At 32.5% G+C, this 22,192-nt stretch overlaps 2 protein-coding genes across 7 annotated transcripts; one reads left to right on the plus strand and one right to left on the minus strand.

Moving 5' to 3' along the window:
- Nucleotides 1-2,720: 2,720 nt before the first annotated feature.
- On the minus strand, nucleotides 2,721-3,947 carry LOC119640615 (FGFR1 oncogene partner 2 homolog). The gene has a single exon (XM_038038782.1). The coding sequence runs from the start codon at nucleotides 3,779-3,781 to the stop codon at nucleotides 2,825-2,827; it is 957 nt and encodes a 318-aa protein (XP_037894710.1). The 5' UTR covers nucleotides 3,782-3,947; the 3' UTR covers nucleotides 2,721-2,824.
- A 603-nt stretch (nucleotides 3,948-4,550) lies between these two features.
- LOC119640416 (sodium/hydrogen exchanger 6) lies at nucleotides 4,551-21,960 on the plus strand. 6 transcript variants are annotated; one of them, XM_038038444.1, is made up of 14 exons: nucleotides 4,551-5,244; nucleotides 6,526-6,650; nucleotides 6,710-6,901; nucleotides 6,960-7,249; nucleotides 7,332-7,473; nucleotides 7,914-8,222; nucleotides 8,290-8,401; nucleotides 8,463-8,616; nucleotides 8,703-8,754; nucleotides 9,678-9,710; nucleotides 12,854-12,993; nucleotides 13,052-13,160; nucleotides 13,327-13,470; nucleotides 21,883-21,960. In XM_038038444.1, exons 1-14 carry the CDS (start codon nucleotides 4,956-4,958, stop codon nucleotides 21,958-21,960), a joined length of 2,169 nt encoding a protein of 722 aa, XP_037894372.1. In that variant the 5' UTR covers nucleotides 4,551-4,955. The 6 variants fall into 6 exon arrangements, with proteins under 6 accessions (XP_037894372.1, XP_037894374.1, XP_037894377.1 ...); XM_038038446.1 differs by having other exon boundaries at nucleotides 12,872-12,993; XM_038038449.1 differs by lacking the exon at nucleotides 21,883-21,960 and adding an exon at nucleotides 17,316-17,682.
- The last annotated feature ends 232 nt before the right edge of the window (nucleotides 21,961-22,192 follow it).

A 22,192-nucleotide genomic window follows, 5' to 3' on the forward strand; every position in this document is an offset into this window, starting at 1 on the left:
AATATCAAAAACAGGCAGATGAACGATTTATTTATTAAATTGTAGTGCGTTAGCGTAACTAAATACAATATAATTATATAATAGCAAAGGATTAAGTGAGTGCCTTACGAGTAAAAAATCTTAATTAGAAATTCACAAATTTCTTTCTTATTGCATTAAATACGTACACAAACTTTATTTTATTTTTCTTCTTCTTTGCTTAGATAATATTATATAAATAATCGCTCTAAATTCGAGTTTATTTAAACTGTTGCAGCAGTGGTCTTGGGGTGGCTAATTCAACTGTTCGCACAATATGTAGATTACCTGTTGGCTGCAAAAGCGGCACTTGGTTTACTCTTAAGCCAGGAAAAAGCACTTGCGCTGTAATTACCGCCAACGAAGCGAAGAACAATAAATGACTTAAAAACTTAAAAAGAAAATATATATATATATATATACATATATATCTAAAAATGAATGCAAACTGTAAAAGGACATTAATTTTGTCGCCTTACCTTCATTTTGATAATAACTTGCAATTAGCACTGCTCGTACCTGGTCTTAACAATACTTAACTAATTATAAGTATTGTTATCACCTGCTGTATCACTTTTATTAAACAGCAAGCGTTCGGTAACCAGATATATACAATTTCTCCATATACGCAAAGTTATTTCTGAACTCTTTATTAGAAAAATAATTTTAAAAAAATATTTCCCTAACAGCCGGTTTATTAAACAAAAAAAAAAAATTATAAAAATTTATAAGCAGCAAGAGGAAATACAATCACAGGTGATTATGTCAGTATAAAATTACCGTCCGACGAAGTTCAAGCACCGCAACCTGTTCTTCTGGCATCTTCAAAACGCTGCGTAAAGTTCAGGAATCTCTTTTCATCTTTCATCATTCATAATGCTAATAAATCGTTCATACAGAGCATTTAAAAATTTACACGTATCACACGCACCTATTGTGCAATTGTGTATGAGTTTGCTAAATATCATTATACTTCCAATGAGGTGTGTTTAATCAATCAAAAATCTTCCAAGACCTAACGCATATGAATGAAAAGGTGTTTTACAGAAAACATATATAGCACATCACTTTTAAAATCAATTTATTATAATTCTCTTTTTATTATGGATCTGCTGTTGGCTGTCAATTATGTACGTGTACGTATAGAGAAGTAAGTTTGACTTTTAAATCCTACATCTTTTCTTGTATATGGTGTATTAAGCTCACCTTTTATTATATTATTAAATTTAGCACACCGACAAGTTTTGGTTTAAGGACGATCACCATCGAAAATATATTGCACCGGACGCTTTCTACGTCCTTTCATAGCAGCGAGCAAGTTAGGCTCATCTGGTCATAATTCAACGGTATCCAAAATCCTACTTGAATTCAAGCCGATCTTCGAAATATTTAGGTGAATGATATCAAACGTTCTACTATGATTTGAAGCATGAACCTCTCATTCTTATGACAAAAACATCGGAAGAAAACTTAAAGGAACTAAAATATCTTTTTTGCCAAGCCAATAGTATAGGTTTAAATTTGATTTCAGAATACTCTTACGTGGTTCAGATTGTTTTCCTTTGTACGAACTTCCATATACTTGCACTAATTTCTATAACTTGTTTTGATATGGGCGACACTTTTGGTTGTATTGCGATACCTGTTTTACTGTTTTACTTTCCATCGACTTGTCAAACTACAGCATTAAAACATGGGACAGCGCAGGTTTCAATAACGTTCGCGAATTTTTTAGGATATGTTGCCTTTGACTAGAGAAACTTCGAGTGCACTAGTGCATGGTTTATAAAAAAAAGCATCTTGCGTTAAGAATAGAGAGCTTTCAACAAATTGCAACGCCTCGACTGAAAATTTCGATTCTGTTAAAGTGAAAGAATATTGTATTCGATTCTCTTAAAGCGTGAAAATTTTGTATTCGATTCCGTTAGTGTAAGTTTTTGCTAATGTATGAATAGGCGAAGTTTTATAAAAACAACGAAATTATTTTGATTTCGTTAATAAGTAGGATTACAGCACTTAATAAAGCGATCGACACGAACCTGCATTAGACGCAATTACAAGCAAAGAAGTCAGCAGATCACAACGAAAAGGTTGTGTGTAGATAAGTATAATATATTTATAATAAGCTGCTTATACTTGACATTGTGTTATTGCGACCTGATCCAATGAATAATCTTAGATATATTTCATAATCTTTTGTTTCAATTTAATTTATTGATCTCATTAATGTGTAAAGTTATGGTCATGGGGAGAGTGAGTAGGTAAGCTACTGAGAGTGTAGAATAATACATGCAAATGAAATTCAGTTTATAGTTCTTCAATAATAATTTAATAAATCTGTTCTCTCTTTTACATTAATTATCTGCTCTGTTTGTCAATTAATTGCCAGTTAAGGTAATTATTGTAGGTGTTATATTAAAAATTATTTTGTTTTGGTTAAGTTAAATAAATTACATTACAAAAGTGAATGAATATATATTTGTAGAGGCGTATTAGGATATGTGCAGATGTGAATAACAATAATCATGGATATTGCGTTGTAAACTCGAAGATAATGAATAATAAAAATCTGGACAATTTTTTAACTTCTTAAAAATCAAATCCATGCGTATGATGGCGTAGATGTGCACAGAGAGAGCGAGAGAAAGAGATAAAGAGAGAGATAGAGATTATCGAAAATAAATTTACATGATTTGTAGAACTCAACTTAACAAAAAAGAAAAAGACACGCTTTTGCATACATACACACGAAATGAAGATGAAAAAAGCAAAGAACAAATACTTAAATTGGTGTTTTCAAGCAATATCATGTTGGACTGGCTGCAGTTGTGGCAATAGAACCAGCGTTGCTAGTGGCTTTCACACTTGCCTCTAAATCCAAATCAGTGGACATTTTATGACTTTCACGTATTGACAATGAACCAGCACAATTTTCCACTAATTCACTGCTAACGATAACGCCATTACCCATAGCTGTTTTATTGTTATCCATTACGGCGGTCTGCAACAGCGGACTAGTATCCGTTAAAATGACACTAACGGACGTTGAACACGGTATTGCATTTATATTAAGTTGTATAACTGAATTATTATTAGCATTCTCAACGGAAGCCCCTGACAGAGACAATTCATCCGCCGAGTCTTCAATTATTGATTCGGTTTGCACGCCTTTTTCTTCCAGTAAATGTTCATTGAAACGTATTGGATGACTAAACGTACCAAATTGCTTTGAAATTTGTAATAATTCCCGTAACGTTTTATTTTCGAGACGCAGGCGTGTTATCGCTTCCACATCGCATTCGTCGTCTATGGAAGCAGCTTTCTGCATAACAGCAGCCATTTCATTAATTTTCTCACGTTGCTCGCGTATAATTTTCCATAATTTTTCATTATAAACTTCCTTGAAATTTAATTTACTTCCTAAAACTTTGCTGTTGGTATGTTCACGATACTTTTGCATTATTAACTCCATGGCTAGTTCATAATCTTCAATGCATACCTTAAGCTCGCGGTTCTCTTTAAGAATCTCTGAACTGTTGGCGTTTTGCTGTTGAATGCGATTTACCATCTCAACGTTAGATTTATTATTTGCTGCACGATTCAGTGAATCCATGTCATCTTGAAATTGTCGCATACTCTCTACGAAACGATTGTTACCCTCCGCTTCCACCATAAGAGCGCTACTTAAAGCATCCAAATCTTTGATACGACTTGCCAATTTTTGTGCATCCACAATTATTTGTCCTACTGTTATATTTGCCATTTCGCTATAACTACAATTGAAGCTGAGGATTTCCTTTTCTCTCTCCACTTACACACTCTAACTATTTTCTGAATTTTGCGAATATTGTTAATAAAAATTTCATTAAAACAGTGGTTATACGAATTCCCTTTGCACAAGCAACAAAAGAAACCAACAATGACGTTTCTCAACTCACTGTTTTCTTTCATTATTGACAGTTGACAACACGGCCAGGGTTAACAACTCGACAAAACAGATGTTCTTTTTAATTGCAATTTTCAATTTTCTCCGCTTCTCTTCTAAAAAGTGTCAGTGTCGACTTCGGGAATTTCCTTTACTCCTTTTTTTTAAAATTAATTCTAATTAGTTTACACTCAGAAATAAAAAAGATAAAATAATGTTTGCATGGTACAATACCTATATATGAATTTGTTCATAATTCATTCTACATCTACTTATAAAATACATCAAATAAATATATCACTCCCTAAACATAAGAGTGGAAATATGAAAAAAAAAGTTAATTAACGATACAACAAAACCGATGGTTATTAAAACAATGAAAAAAATTCATAAAGAAATCTAGAATGTCCTTACGTAAGTTGAAATTCCCTACATTAAAATACGATTTCGTAAAACGTAACGTTTTACCAAATGTATATGTAAATATACATAAAGCACAAAAACGGGAAAAGAGAATAATAATGAAAACATAAAAACTAAAAGCAGCAAGAAGCAGAAGCATAATAAATCCATCATTCAATTGACAAAAACAAATAGTTTTGAGAAAAGAAACAAAAAATAATAAAGTCGCGTCGTAAATTCTTGTGAGATAAAAGAAAAACTATTACTCAAGTATTCTGGGATTTTTTTTGTTTCGTTTTTCGATTATAACATAAATTGAGACAAAGAATAAAATTTTTAAAAGTTTTTTGTGGCCCCTAGTCTTAAGGGCAAATAATATATATAAATATATATATGTACAATATATATATATATATATAAATATATATATTAACTTATGAAGGAAGTATCGATTAATAATTTGCCTTGAAAGAAATTTAGGGACATACAAGCCGCAAGTCTTATTGGCTTAGTCCATCCTAAACCCACATTAAAAAAAGGAAGAAAAACTTGGTGCAAATAGATTAAAGAATTTTTATAAACCATCTGCTTTTGTCGTCATTCAGTACCGATGGTGTTTTCCCGGCGTCCACAAAAAAATACTAATGGTGGCTTCGGTTACCGGCCCTTTGTTGTTAATTCATTCACCGTTTCGCTGGTGGTTCTCTGCTTTGCCACCGGGTGTAATGCAACCGCGACAGATATTGCATTGGATGCCAAAGCTACGTTAACGCATAGAATCGATAGCCTCAACCTTCTTGTGTACACTTTCTTATTGACCCTGACTGTGCTAACGATATGGTTATTTAAACATCACCGGGTTTCGTGGTTACACGAAACGGGTTTGGCTGTGATTTACGGTAAGTGCATGTATATTTACGGTAAATAAATCCACAATTTGATAGGACATATATTTGTCATTTTTGAAACATAGTGAATTTTTTACTTTTTTGGTTTGCTGAAGACTAATAGAAATTTTATATGTTTAATTAAATTAATGCCTGAGAATTATCAATTTGCAAATAATACGCTGAAAAGAAATTTGAAGAAAGCAAATAGTTTTTAAAAATAGAATATCTAATAGACACCTTCGCCTATATTTACTTCAACAATCAGTTTTATAATGTATATTGTGAAAATGACTTTAATTTTCGCCGAACTTAACGACCACTTGCTTATACATACAACGTGGTCCGAACGAAATTCTATGACTAGAGAGTGTTTTTCCTAACTCCCATTTCTTATCATCAAGCAATTCATCAAATCAGTTAAGGCTACAGTCAATAAGGCAATGTAAAAACATTTATTTTCTATTTTACGTCCTATTATTCGAAAAATATGAAAACTTCGATATATACGAACATGAGGAAAGAAACAGCTGTGTCAATTCATAGAAGTTTGCAAAACTGGCTAAACAAAAGGTTTTGAATACGCAAAGAGAAAAACAACTGCTAATGGACTCTTACATGTGTCTTTTCTTTTTTCTTGATATAAAGTAAGCGTAGATTAGAGGTTTAAACACATACCAAGCTTATTATTTGCAATAGCGGAAGATTAAAAACGAAAGTCGCGTAGACCAACAATGTGACCAGCAAATAATATGCAGATGTTTTAAAAACATTTTTTAAGAAACATCAACAGTGCTATTATGAACTCTTCTGAAATGGTTGATTTTATACAAATAATCAAATCCGTTGTCATCAACAAGCATTTAAAATTGTTCCTAAATGTAAGCACTTTGAATTCTGAGAAGGGGCTTTACGATTGTTTATGAGCGGTCTTTAATAATTTAGAAAGACTTTGCAAAGATGCTCCTGTAGGTTACTATCTAGAATAATTCTTATGAAAGTTCTCTACGATTATAATTAGCATATGTCTGCCCATTTGGTGCTATTGAAAAGAAAGATCATATTAAAGCTTCATACCCTTCTTCTTGAACTTGACTTGAAATTGGATGTTCACGTATTTTTTCTACGTATTAGAACAAATTAGTAAGACAGTATGAGTTGTATATGCTTCTTGTTGTACCAATCCTATTACGCATGACCCATGACAGATCTTTTGGTCTATTCTTTCAAAATGTTCCTATTGAATGCGATCGTGAGCATCAATAATTTTTCACTTACATATTCTTTTATAAGGTTTAATTGTGGGCGCCGCCATTCGTTATTCTGGTTCATCGACGCCTCTAATACATCTGGAGGTTGAACCTGAAAATAATTCAACGTATAATCAAACTCTACCGCCGGATACGCTATGGCTAAAAGTAAGTTAATTTATGCTTTTTAAAACAACATATCAATTGAATGTTTCATTTGCCGGTAGTTCCCAGGAAAGTTGACTCCGCCTCATAGCCTGGAACCTATAGAAAATAAAACGTATGCCTACACGTTTCGTAGTCAAGTCTATGGAGAGGGTGAAAACGAAATCGACTTAAAGGCCACCTTCGATCCAGAGATTTTCTTCAACATTATATTACCGCCTATTATATTTCATGCTGGGTATAGCTTAAAGAAGGTATATCGTTAATTTATGTGAGAAATCTCAAATTTCTTCAAATTACTTAAGTTTGTAGAAATATTTCTTCCGCAATCTTGGCGCTATTTTAACGTTTGCGATTTTGGGAACTACTTTATCAGCTTTCTTAATTGGAGCGATCATGTATGGTTGCGTAAAATTAATGCCTAAATATTTGAGCAGCAGTTTTACATTTTTGGATACTTTGTATTTCGGAGCATTAATATCGCCCACCGATCCCCTAACCATTCTAGCAATATTCCATGACTTACATGTGGATGTCAACTTATACGCATTAGTATTTGGAGAATCCGTTCTAAATGATGCTGTTGCTATAGTTTTAAGTGGGTACGTTCTGAGAAAAATCTTTCATTTTTGTTTATTTCTTTATTTTACTAACAAGTTATAAATATTATATTAATAATTTTAGAGCTATACAAAACTACGGTGAACATTATTCGAGCACTGGCGAATTTGAAACATATGCTTTCTTCCAGGCTTTGGGAGATTTCTTCGGAATTTTTATGCTCTCGTTGCTAATTGGAGCGTTAATGGGTTGCTTTACTGCATTGATATCCTTTTTACACTAATAATCAATGACTTAATTACGTTCAAATGAAATAGATACACACTTACAATTAGACTCGCGCATTCGGATGACAAAACATGTTGGGAGTAATTATTTAAAAATTATAACAAACAGTGCGTAGACAGAGGTGGAATCTAGAGAGTTAACCGGTATTTTTTTATTGTTGTTTACATAACTGCAACATGCCAAATAAGTTGAATAGTTTTTGAAATGGGAAACAAGAAGACACAAGTCGTAGTTTAAGCTTAAAAAAGTTATTATTAGAAAAAATGATTTAACACAATCGGGCGGCAAGTAAAGAGTAAACATAACAGTATTAATAACATTCGGGATAGTAAGTCGTAGCCTATGAGTGAGATGTGAATACGCTAATGTTCGTTTTTTTTAGCAAAATTTGCTTGATCTTCCTTAACTTTTGCACACTTGACTAAGTTCACTCGAGTTCGAGATTTCCCCCTGTTGGAATCGGCACTTTTTGTTCTCATGTCTTACAGCACTTTCTTAATAGCCGAGGCCTCTGAACTTACAGGTGTGGTGGCCGTATTATTTTGTGGCATTTGTCAAGCTCATTACACGTATAATAATTTGTCGGAGAATTCCCGCACTAGAACTAAAGAAATCTTTGAACTGTTAAATTTCCTAGCTGAAAACTTTATATTTTCGTACATCGGTGTTTCGATGTTTACGTTTCCAAAACACCATTTTGATGCCGTTTTCATAATAACTGGTTTTGTAAGTATCCGAATAACTTTGCATAAAGAAATTTACAAATAAATAAAGAATGAAACACATTTTTTAGGTATGTGCAGCCATAGGTCGTGCTGTTAACATATACCCATTGTCTTGGCTTTTAAATTTAAATCGTAAGCCAAAGATATCAGGCAACTTCCAGCATATGTTATTCTTTGCCGGTAATTAAAGGAGATTTACATTACTTTTTCATCGAACGCTTCAATAGGATTAAAATTTTAGGGCTACGAGGAGCAATGTCGTTTGCTTTGGCTATAAGAAACACTTTATCAGAGGCCCGCCAAACAATGCTAACCGCCACCTCTTTAATTGTTATATTCACAGTCATCATCCAAGGTGGTGCCGCAAATTTTTTACTTAACTGGCTAAAAATACCGTAAGTTTCTCGAGATAGTACGATGAAAAAGTGTTTTGTTTTCTTATTTTCGTCAACTAAAGAATTCTTCATTTTTTTTTTTATAGTGTTGGTGTTGATGAGGAGACTGAGCAATTAAACAACTATCAAGTGCGCAGTGTGAGTACTTGTAGAAAATTTTCTATACTTTTTGAATTCTTACTGCTCCCGGCACAAATATGTAATAAATTATCTTTTTTAAATATTTGCGCATTTTATTTGTGTAAATTGTGTGAAAGCAAAAAAGTACTTTTTATTAATCAATTCTAGCTTTCTTACCGATACATCTCCAATCGATTATCTTGAGAAATACTGTAAATATTAAAAACAGATTAAGAGAAGTCGTTATTATTTAAAAAAAATTGTTAGGGAGTTGAATCTAATTGTCGCTATTGACTCTTAAGCGTTTTACGGATTTACTCTTGTTAAATGAGAGAAATGGAGTCAACTTGAAGCTTGAGCTAAATGTAACTAAAAGACCAATAATATTTTTCTTTACTGAGTTCGTTATCAAAATGAAATATGTAAAGTACAACACCCACCTTAATGTTGCCGAAGTATACATATATGTATAAAATATATATATTTTTTGGTGACTAATAAATTATTATACCATTAAAGAAAATTTCGAAAAGTCCATCGAAAGTACGGTGAATAGCAAACATGTAATTTTGCTCAAGCAATCCATAGAATGGACTTTTACATCTAGATGAGAACTTGTCGCAATTTTTCTTGTTGTTTTAATTTGGGGTTTGTGGTTTTTAAAATAGGGGTTAACTTTTTCAAACTCTCGTTTAAATAAATCGTTATTTGATTCACACAATTTGTTTTGCGTCCTTTACATCACTTCTTACATTACTTGCCATTAGGTTTTGATTTTTGTTATAATTTGTGCTTGCTTTAAATTTTATTCGATGTTATTTACCTGTTTTCTCTTTTTTTTATTGGCTTATTATCTTTTTCAAAAAAAATAAAAAATACAATTTGTATAAAATTCGATATCGCTAACTCAATTTATCAAAATATGTTCAAACGAAAAAAAGGTTTACAATTCGATGGAAAATACAGCCAATGCGGTATGTTCAATTGTATAATTGTATAATTGTATATATTTAAATATTGAGATCTGACATTCTTATAAAGCTATGAGAGATTTAGAAAATAAACTAAATCTAAGGACGAGAGGATGATGGTTGACGTTCTTAGGGTAAACTACTGGCAGGCACTACAATTGAAACGGATATATTAAAAACAATAGCAAAGTTATTCGATTATCTATCGACATAAGCTTTAGTTATACGCTTTAGAAAGGAAAATGTGCGTACGTTGTATACGTGACTAGCCGATGGTTATATGTATTAACGGGTAACGTTACTGTAAATTTTTGGAAACAATTTTTTTTTTGCTTAAAAGTTGCTTTGAAAGAAATTTCGGGCCATTTCGCCAAAATGCCAACACGCCAAAAAGACTCCCTATATCAGAGGAGCCCCTGTTGGGCATCTATTGCCTTTCCTGTTGAATTCTGACACCTTAATACTAATGGTGTCTTTATAAAATATTTACATTCATTTAGAAGCGTTTCCAAGCTGTGCTAGCCTAGTTTCAGCAACACGAACGTTGAGTAAATATGATTGAGTAGAAATAGGGCTGACAGCGATTCGAAAGTATTCAATGCCTCTGTCAAGGAATTAAAAGTTTGCGATGTCGTTTTTGTTGGTGATTATGACTTCAATTATTGAATTATACATGTTCTTTCCATTTTGTTTGTCATTTCCCAACACAAATGCAAATTTATTTGCAATTCGGTGGAAAAAATGCTAATGCATGCAAACGCAATGTTGAAATCAATACGAAATCCATTAAAAATTACATTAGAACTAGAATTTGATTGGAAATTGTGGCCGTACTAGTAAATCGGTCATGACCATTTTCGGACCGAGAATGAAGGTGACTCTAACGAACATTTATGTAACATTTATATAATATCTTCACAGCATCGAAAGTTCCAGAAGAAATATGAGAAGATTATCGTTGTTTTTTCAAAATTTTTTCAGTTTCTTACATATTGCGGTCTCATAAATAGATATGCCAAATTTTTAACTACAGATTCTTAGTCGATCACGGAATGTCCTTGCCAAATTTCAGATTGCTATCTTATTTTTACGAATGTGGCAAGCCGACAAAATAGTCATTGGCATTTCGAAAACTACAACATGTAGGAAAAAAGTGGATATATAGTTACAAATAAAAGTTATCAACAAGTTTTGGAGATTTATATGCTTTAGAAACATTATTTTGAAGATCGATCGAAAACTACAAAGGATTAACACGACGTACTCGGTAGTTCTACTTTTAGTAGTACATTTTTTAATAAAAGATTGTCTTTATTTTTGGTTGGATATTGCCGCCAATCACCCAAAACTCAATATTTCCATAATACCTACTTATTCTGCTCCTTATATTAGTTTGGGGAAAAAGAAATCCATTATTTTTATATGAACTTCAGAACTTTATTTAACATTCTTCGGATTGTCCGATTTGGGTCAAATATGCACCGTTTTGTTGTATGATTTGTTGCCATTTTCAAGGTAACTTCAAAATGCCTCTCTTATAGAAGTCCTGGTCTCTATTTGCAAAAAACTCTACTAGTCGATTTTCACAATCCTCCCTAGATTCCAATTTTTTATCATTAAAGAAATTTTGCAATGCAAGAAAAAGATGATAATCGCTTGGTGCCAAGTCCGGACTGTATGGCGGATGCATTAAAACTTCCCAACCAAGCTCCCGCAGTTTCTGGCGAGTCACTGTAGATGTGTGTGGCCTAGCGTTGTCCTGGTGGAACACGACACCTCTCCTGTTAGCCAATTCTGGCCGTTTCTGGTCAATCGCTATCTTCAAACGGTCCAGTTGTTGACAGTAGAGATCAGAATTTAGCCTTTGGCCATATGGAAGCAACTCATAATAAATAATCCACTTCCAGTCCCATCAAATGCATAGCAAAACCTTCCTGGCCGTTTGAGGTGCTTCACCGCTCTTTGACCACGATCGTATTCGCACAGGGTTATCGTATGTGATCCATTTCTCATCTCCAGTCACCATCCGTTTAAGAAATGGATCTATCTCATTCCGTTTGGCCAAGGCTTCGCAGATGGAAATTCGATCCATCATGTTTTTTTCTGTTAATTGTTATGGCACCCAAACATCGAGTTTCTTTTTGAATCCAGCTTTGTGTAAATGGTTTAAAACTGTTTTATGGTCGATTTTTAGCTCCTGGGCGATGTTACGACTGCTAACATACCGGTCAACTTCGATCATTTCTCCGTTTTTAACGACATTTTCGACGACCGGCCTACCTGTACGAGGTGCATTTTTAACGGAATCTACGAAACCAAATTTGCACATAATTGGCTGTTACAGTATCGGAACCATAAACACCATTCACAATTTTAGCCGCCTGGCTTGCATTTTCGCCTTTGTCAAAGAAAAACTGTAAAATGTACCGAATTTTCTCTTTGTTCACTTCCATTTATAACTCACAACTGAATGCACCAAACAAAAAACAGCAAAAGAATTTGTTTACTGCGAAATGTCACCTTTCCAACGAGCATAAATCTGAATTTGTTTGATCGATACTTTACGAGAAATCTATCAGTGCAGCCAACTACCGAAAAAATAATGGATTTCTTTTTCCCCAAATTAATATTAAAGATTTCTCGCGGAAACATTTACGGTGTGTGTTGCCTTTTTTTTAGTATTTTGTAAAAATATATTTTTTGTGTTAATAATTAAATAAATGCTTAATAACCTTCCCCATATTACAGCGGCGTTACTCTTTCGTATATCCACATAATTATATCGATGTGATCGTTGCCTCTCCATTAGCCTGCTCAAATCTCGCTTTCATGCTTTTCAAGAGAATGCAGAAAAGTTCTGAAAAAAAGTTCTAAAATCAATTTTAACTTACATAAAATTATTTAGTATGTTATATGTGGAATCTTCCAAGAGGCAGGATAAGTTTATCTTTTTCTACTAAATCCAGCAAAATTTTTTGTGGATGACATGCTTTTAATTAATTTTGATTACTCATAAAGTCTCCTTACATTTACGGAATTAATGATTTTGAGAAACATTTTTATAAAAAATAATCTTAAGCATCGAAGTTTTCGCTATTGTTTTTTGCTTTAACAAAATCTGGAATTTATCTAATGTTAAAAAATAGTCTGATGCTTATTTACAGGACTGTGGCGATCTGGACAGTAGCACAGCAACTAGCGGCAATGGAGTTGGTGCCGTAAACAACGCACCTAGACGTAATGAGAAAGCTATATTAGCTCGTTTATGGGGAAATTTCGATACGAAGTAAGTAAAAGTTAAGTAAATGCAGAAAAGTTTAATAAATCTACTAAATTCTTATTAGATATATGAAACCTTTATTAACACATTCGCGACCTACACTATTGGAAACCTTACCGGTTTGTTGTAATCCGGTAGCACGTCTTTTAACTACTACCGAACAACTAACACAGGTAGGCTTAATAGTATATTTAAGAACTCCTTCTAAATACGCTAACACTTATCCACTCTGCTTTGCTTCTCATTTACACTACCTCTTTTCGTACTAATAATAACTGCATGCCTTCTAAATTTATCGTATCTCATTCGCACGGGTTATGCGATCGTATTGCTTATTAGGATGGAAGTTTAAGACGCACTGATTCCGATTCGGATGTGTGCATTGATGACGACTTATCAGGTCGTAATCGTGGTGGCAGTGGTGGGGGTGGCTCAGTTACGAGTATACCCAGCGGAGATGCACGCCGCAATTCTATTAATCGTGTAAGTATACGCTTTGTGACAGACGATCGTAGTCTGTTTGCCAGCTACAAAAACTGTGATTAATTCATACTAGTCGTCTTCTTCTCTAATACAAATTCTAACATTTTCAAACATTAGAAATATAGATAGTTTGATAATAAATTAAAGAAAAATTTCCAAAAGTAAAAAAAGAAAATCCATCCTTAAGGATAATTATTTAATAAATGTTCAATGTACTAACTTTGTACAATAAGCATTGTTTAAATCCTAACAAAAAAAAAAAAGATCAAACGAAACGAAAATTAGAAAAAAGAGAAAGTAACTTTCGACATTCATACTGTGATTGACTAAATGTGTGTGTGTGTGTGTGTGTGTGAATGCGATATTTCGTTATAAACAAAACAAAAAAAAAATTAGCCTACATTGGAATTAATCGTTGTACTTATCGCTTCTATTTTTGTTCTAGCAAGCATACACACATACTAGTCAAATGAAGATATCGTATGTGTTTAATTAAACTTTAATTTATTATTTTTTTTTGCTTTTCTCTTCATTTTTAAATTTCTTTCCTAAATTGATTTATTACATACGTTTTTTTATATATATTTGTGTACATATGTTATTTTACCTAATACATGCACACATCTATATAAACTTATATACGTAATGTATATAATTTTATTGATCTGCGTTTTTTTGTTTTTTTCCTTTTCTTTGGTTACTTTGTAACCTTCATTATCACATGTGTGTGTTAAAGAGGATTGTATCATATATAATTTGTGTTAGAATCTAATATATTATTGTTGTATATTTTGCATGCAAATCTAAAATAAAATTAATAAAATAATAAATTTGAAAACATACTAACAAAAGCGAAACTTATTTAACTATTTCCTTATACTTTTGTGCATTTCCTTTGACTTTATTTTTTTTATTCTCTCACATATGGATTCAACAAACTCTATAAACTATACAAAACCTACTTCTCATCATCAAATTAAAAATTTATCCGCTTTTATATGATAAAACCAAAAATCGACCATGCAAAATTTCACTCGCGTACCACGTACAGTCGGACCTATTGAATGAAACTAATCAAATTATCGCCGACATTAGCGTGGTAAATAACAATTTCATTTAGAGCAAGTGCACCGGCAAATTCGCGTATCGTATCGTATACTATCCTTCTAAAACTAACATAATTCTATAAAAATGAAAAAAGGTTAGTTTTTCATCTTTTATTTCATTAAATTATTTGATTATCATACTTTTTGAATTATCTAGAAATTTCACAGCCCCACTCATTAACATCACAACAAAGCACCATAATCATCAAATAAATCCACCAATATATCATAATCTAAAATCGAATACTTTTAAAAAGCATGCTTAAATAAAACTATTTACATTTATTTATTTTTTTTTTAAACATGAAAAAATGGCTAAAAGTTGAAAATATAAACTGTGAAGAGATTTATTGTCCCGTAGAAAGAACTTCTTCTAACACACCAAAGGCTTGTTCTTTTTCTTCCTTAAGGCCGTGTGATGTAAATTTGAGGAATTCTCGATTTGAAGTTCTAGAAACAATTAGCTTCTCATGCCTATAAAATATATTTATTGTAATGACAAAATGTCATAAATTTCATAAATAAATGCCTACTTCTTATACATACATTGCATCTGATCTTTCTAGTTAATCTATTCAAGCTTATATGAACCGTAATCGGTTGATCTATTCTTATAATATTTATTTAAAAAAAAAGAGAGGGAGCAAACGTCGTCCAGCCTTTTAGAAGAACACAGTATTTTTTGGCCATTTTTTTTTTCATTTTTCATATCTACACGCTTTGTTCATTTCTTTAATATCTAAATAAATATTTTTTTTTTGTTTTATTTGTCCGTCATTATGAGAAAAGATTTATTTACTGAGTGTGAAATATCACTACAATATCCAAAATTTATCTTTAGGTGAAACTTTGATACCCGCGTGAATACATTTTTTTTGCGAAATATTTGTCCAATTTTGATACATATTTTTGCAAATACAATGTAATTTCACTTTTTTCCAGAGCTGTTTAGTAATCGCGTTAATTTTCAAATTTAATGTGTTAATATTTGCTTACCCTTAAAATATCAAGAACAAAGAGATAGATGGACGGACAGAAATAGCAGAACGCCACAAGCGCATTTCGGATAATGCAAAATATAATAATATAATAATGTATAAAGAGTTTCGAGAAGAGTTTTCCGCAGGATTCTAATAAAAACTAAATCAGTATGTGCTTTTGACGTAAGGAATGCAAGCCTAAGAACGTGTAATCTTCAGCTAATAAATTACTGATAGAAATACAACAGCTTTTTAGGCGATGTTCTCCTAAAGCTGCGCATGAACGAAATCTGAATCCTTGTTTTTGAAAGGTTCGGATGTAGGAGGGTACAATGCTTATGACCGAGAAAACGCAAGGAACGACCAGAACAAAAATGGTGCTCGAGAATATTTTCGAAACAGATGGTAGTAAACATCATAGAGAATTTTGATATTTCTCTTAATGTAACATTACAGTAGCATTCGAGTGCTCATTCGTTTCATTCCCATTATATATATATAAAAGTGGAAGTATTCCGCACACCTCCGTCTTTCTGTGACATGCATATGTACCAAAGGAAAAAAGAAAATAATTCGTTTTCATCCTTTATGCCGGCTCACTGTATGTACTGTTTAATGTACTTTATGCAATTCTCGGCGCCATCCTTAAATTAGTGCGCAAAACGCCTTTCCTACTTATTTGATGTAACTAGTTTCGTAGATATATCCCAGGCGTGACGAATCGTAATTTCCTTAATACGAAAATTAAACTGTACACAAAATTGTTATAATTACAATTTGTTATTTAGTTGTCCCGTGTGGTGCGATAAGAACTATCTAAGGAATCCTGTTCCTAAGGCTGTTAATTGGCGGCGCACAACCACTAGTCGCATTAAGAAGAAGAAGAAAAAGAAGAGAAAACACAGATAGACTTATTGACGCAGACATAGATGGGATACGTTTGCTTGCGATAGCCAGAAATGTGTCTTAAAAGTTAATAAAGTTTGTGTTTCATCGATGAGCGCCAAATTTTGATTTAATTTAATTATGCCTGTTGTTTTTTCGGGGTTCGTCTATCATTAGAACGATAATGGCAACTTTGCGAAAAGCTTTCATTTGGTTTTAATTGGCGGATCAAGTAGGAAAGTAAGCCAGTTTCTGTGGCCAACCGGAACCGTTCATAAAGCCAGTACTATCTGATTTGAAAAGTAACAACTGTTTGCACAATATGTGTCTTTATTCGTTAAGGAAGGTCTCGTCAAGAATGATGTAATCTCCTCTAACGTTTCGATACTTTTTGATAGAACCTCGAGGTCCAAGGCAATGGGAATGCGAGTTTTTTTATTCTTTGTATATGCGTCGTGACCTATTGACCTCTATTTTATATTACATGTGCCACCATTTGGGCAGTCAGAAAGAGGAGAGGGAAGGGAAAAAAGAGAGGTGGTGACTGCAGCCTAGATGATGTGTGCCCACTACGGCTACAACCAAAGTAGTAAACGTTATCGCACTCGAACATGCGAGCACTCGAACACTGCGAACTTACGGCTTATAAGCGTCCCTATTTTATGAACATATAGGCGGGTATAATTTCATTTAAAATTTGATTTGAAGGTTTCTTTAAATGAGATAATTCCAGTTGATTTACTAACACGTAGAAGGGGCGATGGTTAGTATCCAAGATTCGCCATTAAATGAACACTATTTAATTTATTTTTGTTTTTGGCTAAAGCTAACGTGTTAATTACAATCTTTCTTTATTTTCTTTTTAATTTTACAGATTGATAATTCTTTGAACATCTGTTATTAGATAAGATTATGTTTAAAGCTTCGAATTGTTTTGTATATTTTGCAGAGTTACGTAAATTTTGAAACAATGGTATTTAAGAAACATCAATCCAAATTTTAGAGATTAAATGTACATATATACGCTTGATAGGCTACGATTGTGCGAGTACCACTGTTCCAAATTTATTTTTAACATATAACTATTAAAATGATTTTTTTTTTGGCTAACATGTTTGTATTCTATTTCGTATTGTGAATTTATTTATTTTGTCTTGTTATTTGATTAAGAGGAATCATTTTAAGTTTTTTATATAAATTCTACAATTTTAGAATAAAAAATTTTGAATTGAAAAGAGTGAGAATTAGATATATTAATGGTGATAAATACTTTTAAGTTTAATAATTAAAATTTTTTGTTTTTTAATTTTATAAGTTTTTTGTTTAAAGCTAAACAGAAAGTAAGAAGAAACCAGTAAATTACAAAATTAATGAATGAGAACAATTGAACGCGATCGCAACAATTCTAATTTGTTTTATTAAGTTTTTCTATTTATTTTTTTGTTTATTTATTTTTCAACTTGAAGTCTTTCAGTGATCGTTTCCTGTGACTTTATATATTTTGTAAAAAAATATGAACAACGTACTGTTTAACAATTCCGGTTTTCTTTTAAAAAAATAGTATAACAATATGAAGAGAATAATCGAATAATTGAAGGTTTTGCCTATTTATCCCATAATTCAAGCGTTTCAAAACAACGACTGAAGTCAAGCCTTTAGAGCGTGTTTTCAAGAGCGTGCTCCTCGAGTATATTCCAAGAGAGAGACCTATCTTCAAGCCCATCCGATCTTGCCAACAATTTTCACGGTCGGACTTTCGAAGAGCAATTCACTCAAACCTTTTAATTTTAACATTACAATAACAGCATATGCCGCGGCGGTATATTCTTAAAAGTGAACTCATAGCAAAAAATTGAAACATTTTAAAGTATTTCTTCTTCGGGTACAAAGCAGTGAACCACTCGTTGGCATAAACATTTATTTAAGTCGCAGAAATTCAGTTTCCTTGCTTAAAATGTTCGCGAACGTGAATGCTGTATATGCATTCATTTTCCTTGTGATGCACAATGACGTGGATGTTATAATATTTAAATTTTACAGCCAATTATTTCTTGGAGTATTGACTAAGTGACGCTTTAGGTTTTTCCGTATTATTTCATTTTTAAAACGCTTTAAGTTCATCGATATAGGAAGAGAGAAGATACTCTCGTTGTTCCTTTTGCTCATGTTTTCTCTTATATGAATGCTACGGCATTCACGTTATCCCAGTTGAAAAATTTGATCTATATAGTCTTGAATGGTGTAGCATTCTTTGCATATATCGATTAAAATATGATCTTTTAACTACTCTTAGAAAACGTATTCAATAAGGGTTGAGATATCGCGACTAAATTCAAAATAAATTGACTACCTTATTTTGTTCCTCACTAAAATGTTTACTGTTCGCGAACGTGTTGAAAATCGAAAATAAAAAAAAAAGTAGCGACAAGCAATTAGCCCATCTATTTATTTTCTTCTTTTGATATCATTTCCTATGGGCTCGAATGCGTATTGTAGCCGACACTACTTGTGGTGCAAGGGTATATTAAGTTTAGGCGAATGTATGCAACAGCAACAACACACAGAGAAGATATACTCACCTTCTATTATACCAATGGATTGAGAATCGGTCTAGGCTTCTCTGTCTATGTATCCGTCTTGTTTTCTTCTGTTCCAGTTACAGCATGCAAGTTTCGAGGTATATTGATGGAATTGGCACACTGACTTGTTTTGGTCCAAGGTTGAGCACTATTGAAACTGATTCGAATCGGAAGGATGACCGATTTTGCCGCTTCCCGTACAAAGCCTTATTTTGAAAAGTGGTTATATGAGGGACTGTAGTGTGGCGCAGAATATTTAACCAGTCTGTGGCCCACTATAGTATTTTTACTTGTTCACTGTACTTGTTTTTGTATCCAAATATCGAAAAGAATCATCCATTCTGAGTTTTTACATTCGTTCATTCACACGCACTAAACATGTCATACCTTCTCATGCTTATAGATTCCTATTCTTATCACTATAATCTATGCCTCACATGCTTCACATTAATGCCATTGCCGGACTTATAACCTGTTTCTTTATTTGCTGATCTAATTTAAGTAGTACGCGCATCAAACAACACAGGAGTTTTTATGAGAAAGCAATGTTTCAATAGAGTTTGCTATATTTTATGTAAATTTATTTCACAGCTAATCAAATTCCAGCCTACAAGTCAGTCCATTAGTTCGGCTAATATAAAGACCACTTATAGGAACGCTTCAACTATTTACAAATAGTATTTTTTGAAAATTAAAGAAATGCTGTTCAAAAATTACGACTCTTACAACAAAAACTGTATGAGCAGCCCGTTGTGCTAGACAATTAAGTCAGGTCGATAGACAAAGTATACGAAACGACTGGCTCAATCCATTTCTCATATTGCTTGTGTAGGTTAAGCGACAGGTGATAGAGCGCATATAGAATAAAAAATGTGTACACAATCTTTCGTATAAATACGCAAACACATTCAGCAATGTTTACGTAAAGCATTCCTTTAATGCAACTTTTCTTAAAAGAAAGGCTTTAAAACTTCTGTAGGAATAATAAAAACTTAGAAAAAGTTAGAAAATTTGAAGGATGAGTGATAACAAGTAAGAAAATTATATTCGGTCGTGACCGAATCTTTTAAACACATCACAGTTATCCTAAAGCTTATTTTCAAAATAAAACTTTTCCTCGCTTAGGCACGTGAGCGTTGCCTTTGAAAAGCTTAGCTCACTTCTAAATTCTTTTGAACATTTGTAGACGAACGTGGGACTGCAGGTAATGAAAATAGCTCACACGGTCAGACAAAAGTTCTTAACCTTGGTCAAATTTTTTCCTTTTCCATTATACAGATACTAGAGCATCGTCCATAGAATATGCTTTAAAATTTTTTTACATTTATGGGCTATAGTTTATGAGTAATGAGCTAAGTTTACGTAGTGCTTTAGTAGTTGTAGTAGTTTACGTAGTGTGTCCTTTCACTGATTTAGTCCATTTTCAATATCAAACTGGGTGGAGAAAGTTCCAACGTTCCTGCCAAATTTGAAGTCGATAGCACCATTTTTGCGGCCAGGAGGATGTTTACAACAGATATTACGGACGTACTTAAATCGATTTAACATTTGGTGCTAATCAAAAATGTATATACTTTGCATGTTCCTTCAAGCTTCACACAAATAACTGAAACGAGCGCAAAGTGTAGTCGACCCATTTATAACATGATAACTCGTTCCATTTTATAAGATTCCGTCTTGTACGAGTCATTTAGATTCTAGAAATACATGACCTGCTCAAAGCGATCAACTCAGTTAACCGTTTTTGACGAAAATAATCGTCATGAAAAAAGGACAACATTTTATATTAAGTTGTGTGAATAGCAGTGACAACTTGCAGTTTAAATTGAAATTTTAGTGAAAATTTCAATGTATTCGTAAACTTTAAAATATTTGACATATTTCGAAGCCAAGTCGAAACAACAGTAAGTCGACGAGCTAATTCGGATAATGCACCCTCAACTCCAAAAGGTTATTCTATATATGGAGTATTGAAGCGAAATAAAAAAATAAAAGTCATTTCACTACAACCTAATTTCATAGTACACACACCCTGTGTGTGACGAGTATACTCCACATCTCTAAATTTTTGCGACGCAATTTAGACACGCATGGTCCAGAGAGATTGAAAAAGTTAATTAATTAATAGTCAGACCTAAGACACTACTTGAAAACAATTTTTATGGCCGTTGAAGAATGGTTTTTCTCACGACAGAGAAAGAGAGAGAAAGAGAAATGTATAAAAAATTTATCAGTACATATTTTCTCTTTATTCATACTTTTACCATGTCACGCGGGCCCCTTTTAGCTTATTATAGGAAACCATCCTTGTATACCCGCATTGCAAACAATTAAAAGGACAAAACAAAAGCGAAAAATCAGTCTTCGAATTCATAGCAAAATATAACAAAAAGGAAGGAGGATCAATAAGTTGGGCAAGCGTAACTGCTAGTCACTATTTTTAAAATGATAATTTTTTTCCTCTATCGAGGCAAAGTATAGAATGAAATATTTGTACATACTCGTTGTATTTTTTTAGATGGTATTGCGTTCCCGTAATACCTCAACGTGTATCGCTTTTTTTTCTTTGTTATTTAATAGTTCGCTATACATTTGGAAAAATAAACAACAACACGTTGAGTCGTTGTTCAAAAATTCTAACCTACGTATACCTATATGTGTATATATATATATATATATATATATATATATATATATACATATATCCGTAAACTCATTTTATACTACTCAGTAAAACTGCACAAAATTCTTGACGGATTAATAACTTTTGCATTTTAATTTTTTTATTTTTTTTATATATTTTTTATGTTATGTGTTAATGTATGGTATGTAATGGTAATCGTAACAACGCCTGAATGAAAGATGGAAATTTTGGAGCACGTTCAAAATCCTGTCTCAACGCGTGTCCAACTTTTAGGATTTTATGGCAAAAGTTTATAGAATTTACTAAATCGAAAGATGTATATGTGTGTTTGTTATATTATATTTTCGAAATAAAATGCAAAAATATGGCTAAAAAAATTAAAAATATTTATAAATTAGTAAAAATTTTAAAAGTATTCAAAATACAAACATTTTTAAGTGTAATTTAATAAATCATTTGAAAAAAGTCAACAATAATAAAATGTAATGATTTCAGTTTTTATTGCATTAATGGTCAAAAAAAAAGAAA

The sequence above is a fragment of the Glossina fuscipes genome, unplaced genomic scaffold (assembly GCF_014805625.2).
Source record: "Glossina fuscipes isolate IAEA_lab_2018 unplaced genomic scaffold, Yale_Gfus_2 121, whole genome shotgun sequence".
NCBI classification, from domain to species: Eukaryota; Metazoa; Arthropoda; class Insecta; order Diptera; family Glossinidae; genus Glossina; species Glossina fuscipes.

What these genes read in the sequence shown, in the direction of transcription:
- LOC119640615 (XM_038038782.1), bottom strand. Translation starts at nt 3,781, where the DNA reads ATGGCAAATATAACAGTAGGACAAATAATTGTGGATGCACAAAAATTG.
- LOC119640416 (XM_038038444.1), top strand. Translation starts at nt 4,956, where the DNA reads ATGGTGTTTTCCCGGCGTCCACAAAAAAATACTAATGGTGGCTTCGGT. An exon ending in GGGTTTGGCTGTGATTTACG is followed by an intron (nt 5,245 to 6,525) that starts GTAAGTGCATGT and finishes TTCTTTTATAAG; the next exon opens with GTTTAATTGTGGGCGCCGCC. An exon ending in GCATATGTTATTCTTTGCCG is followed by an intron (nt 8,402 to 8,462) that starts GTAATTAAAGGA and finishes TTAAAATTTTAG; the next exon opens with GGCTACGAGGAGCAATGTCG.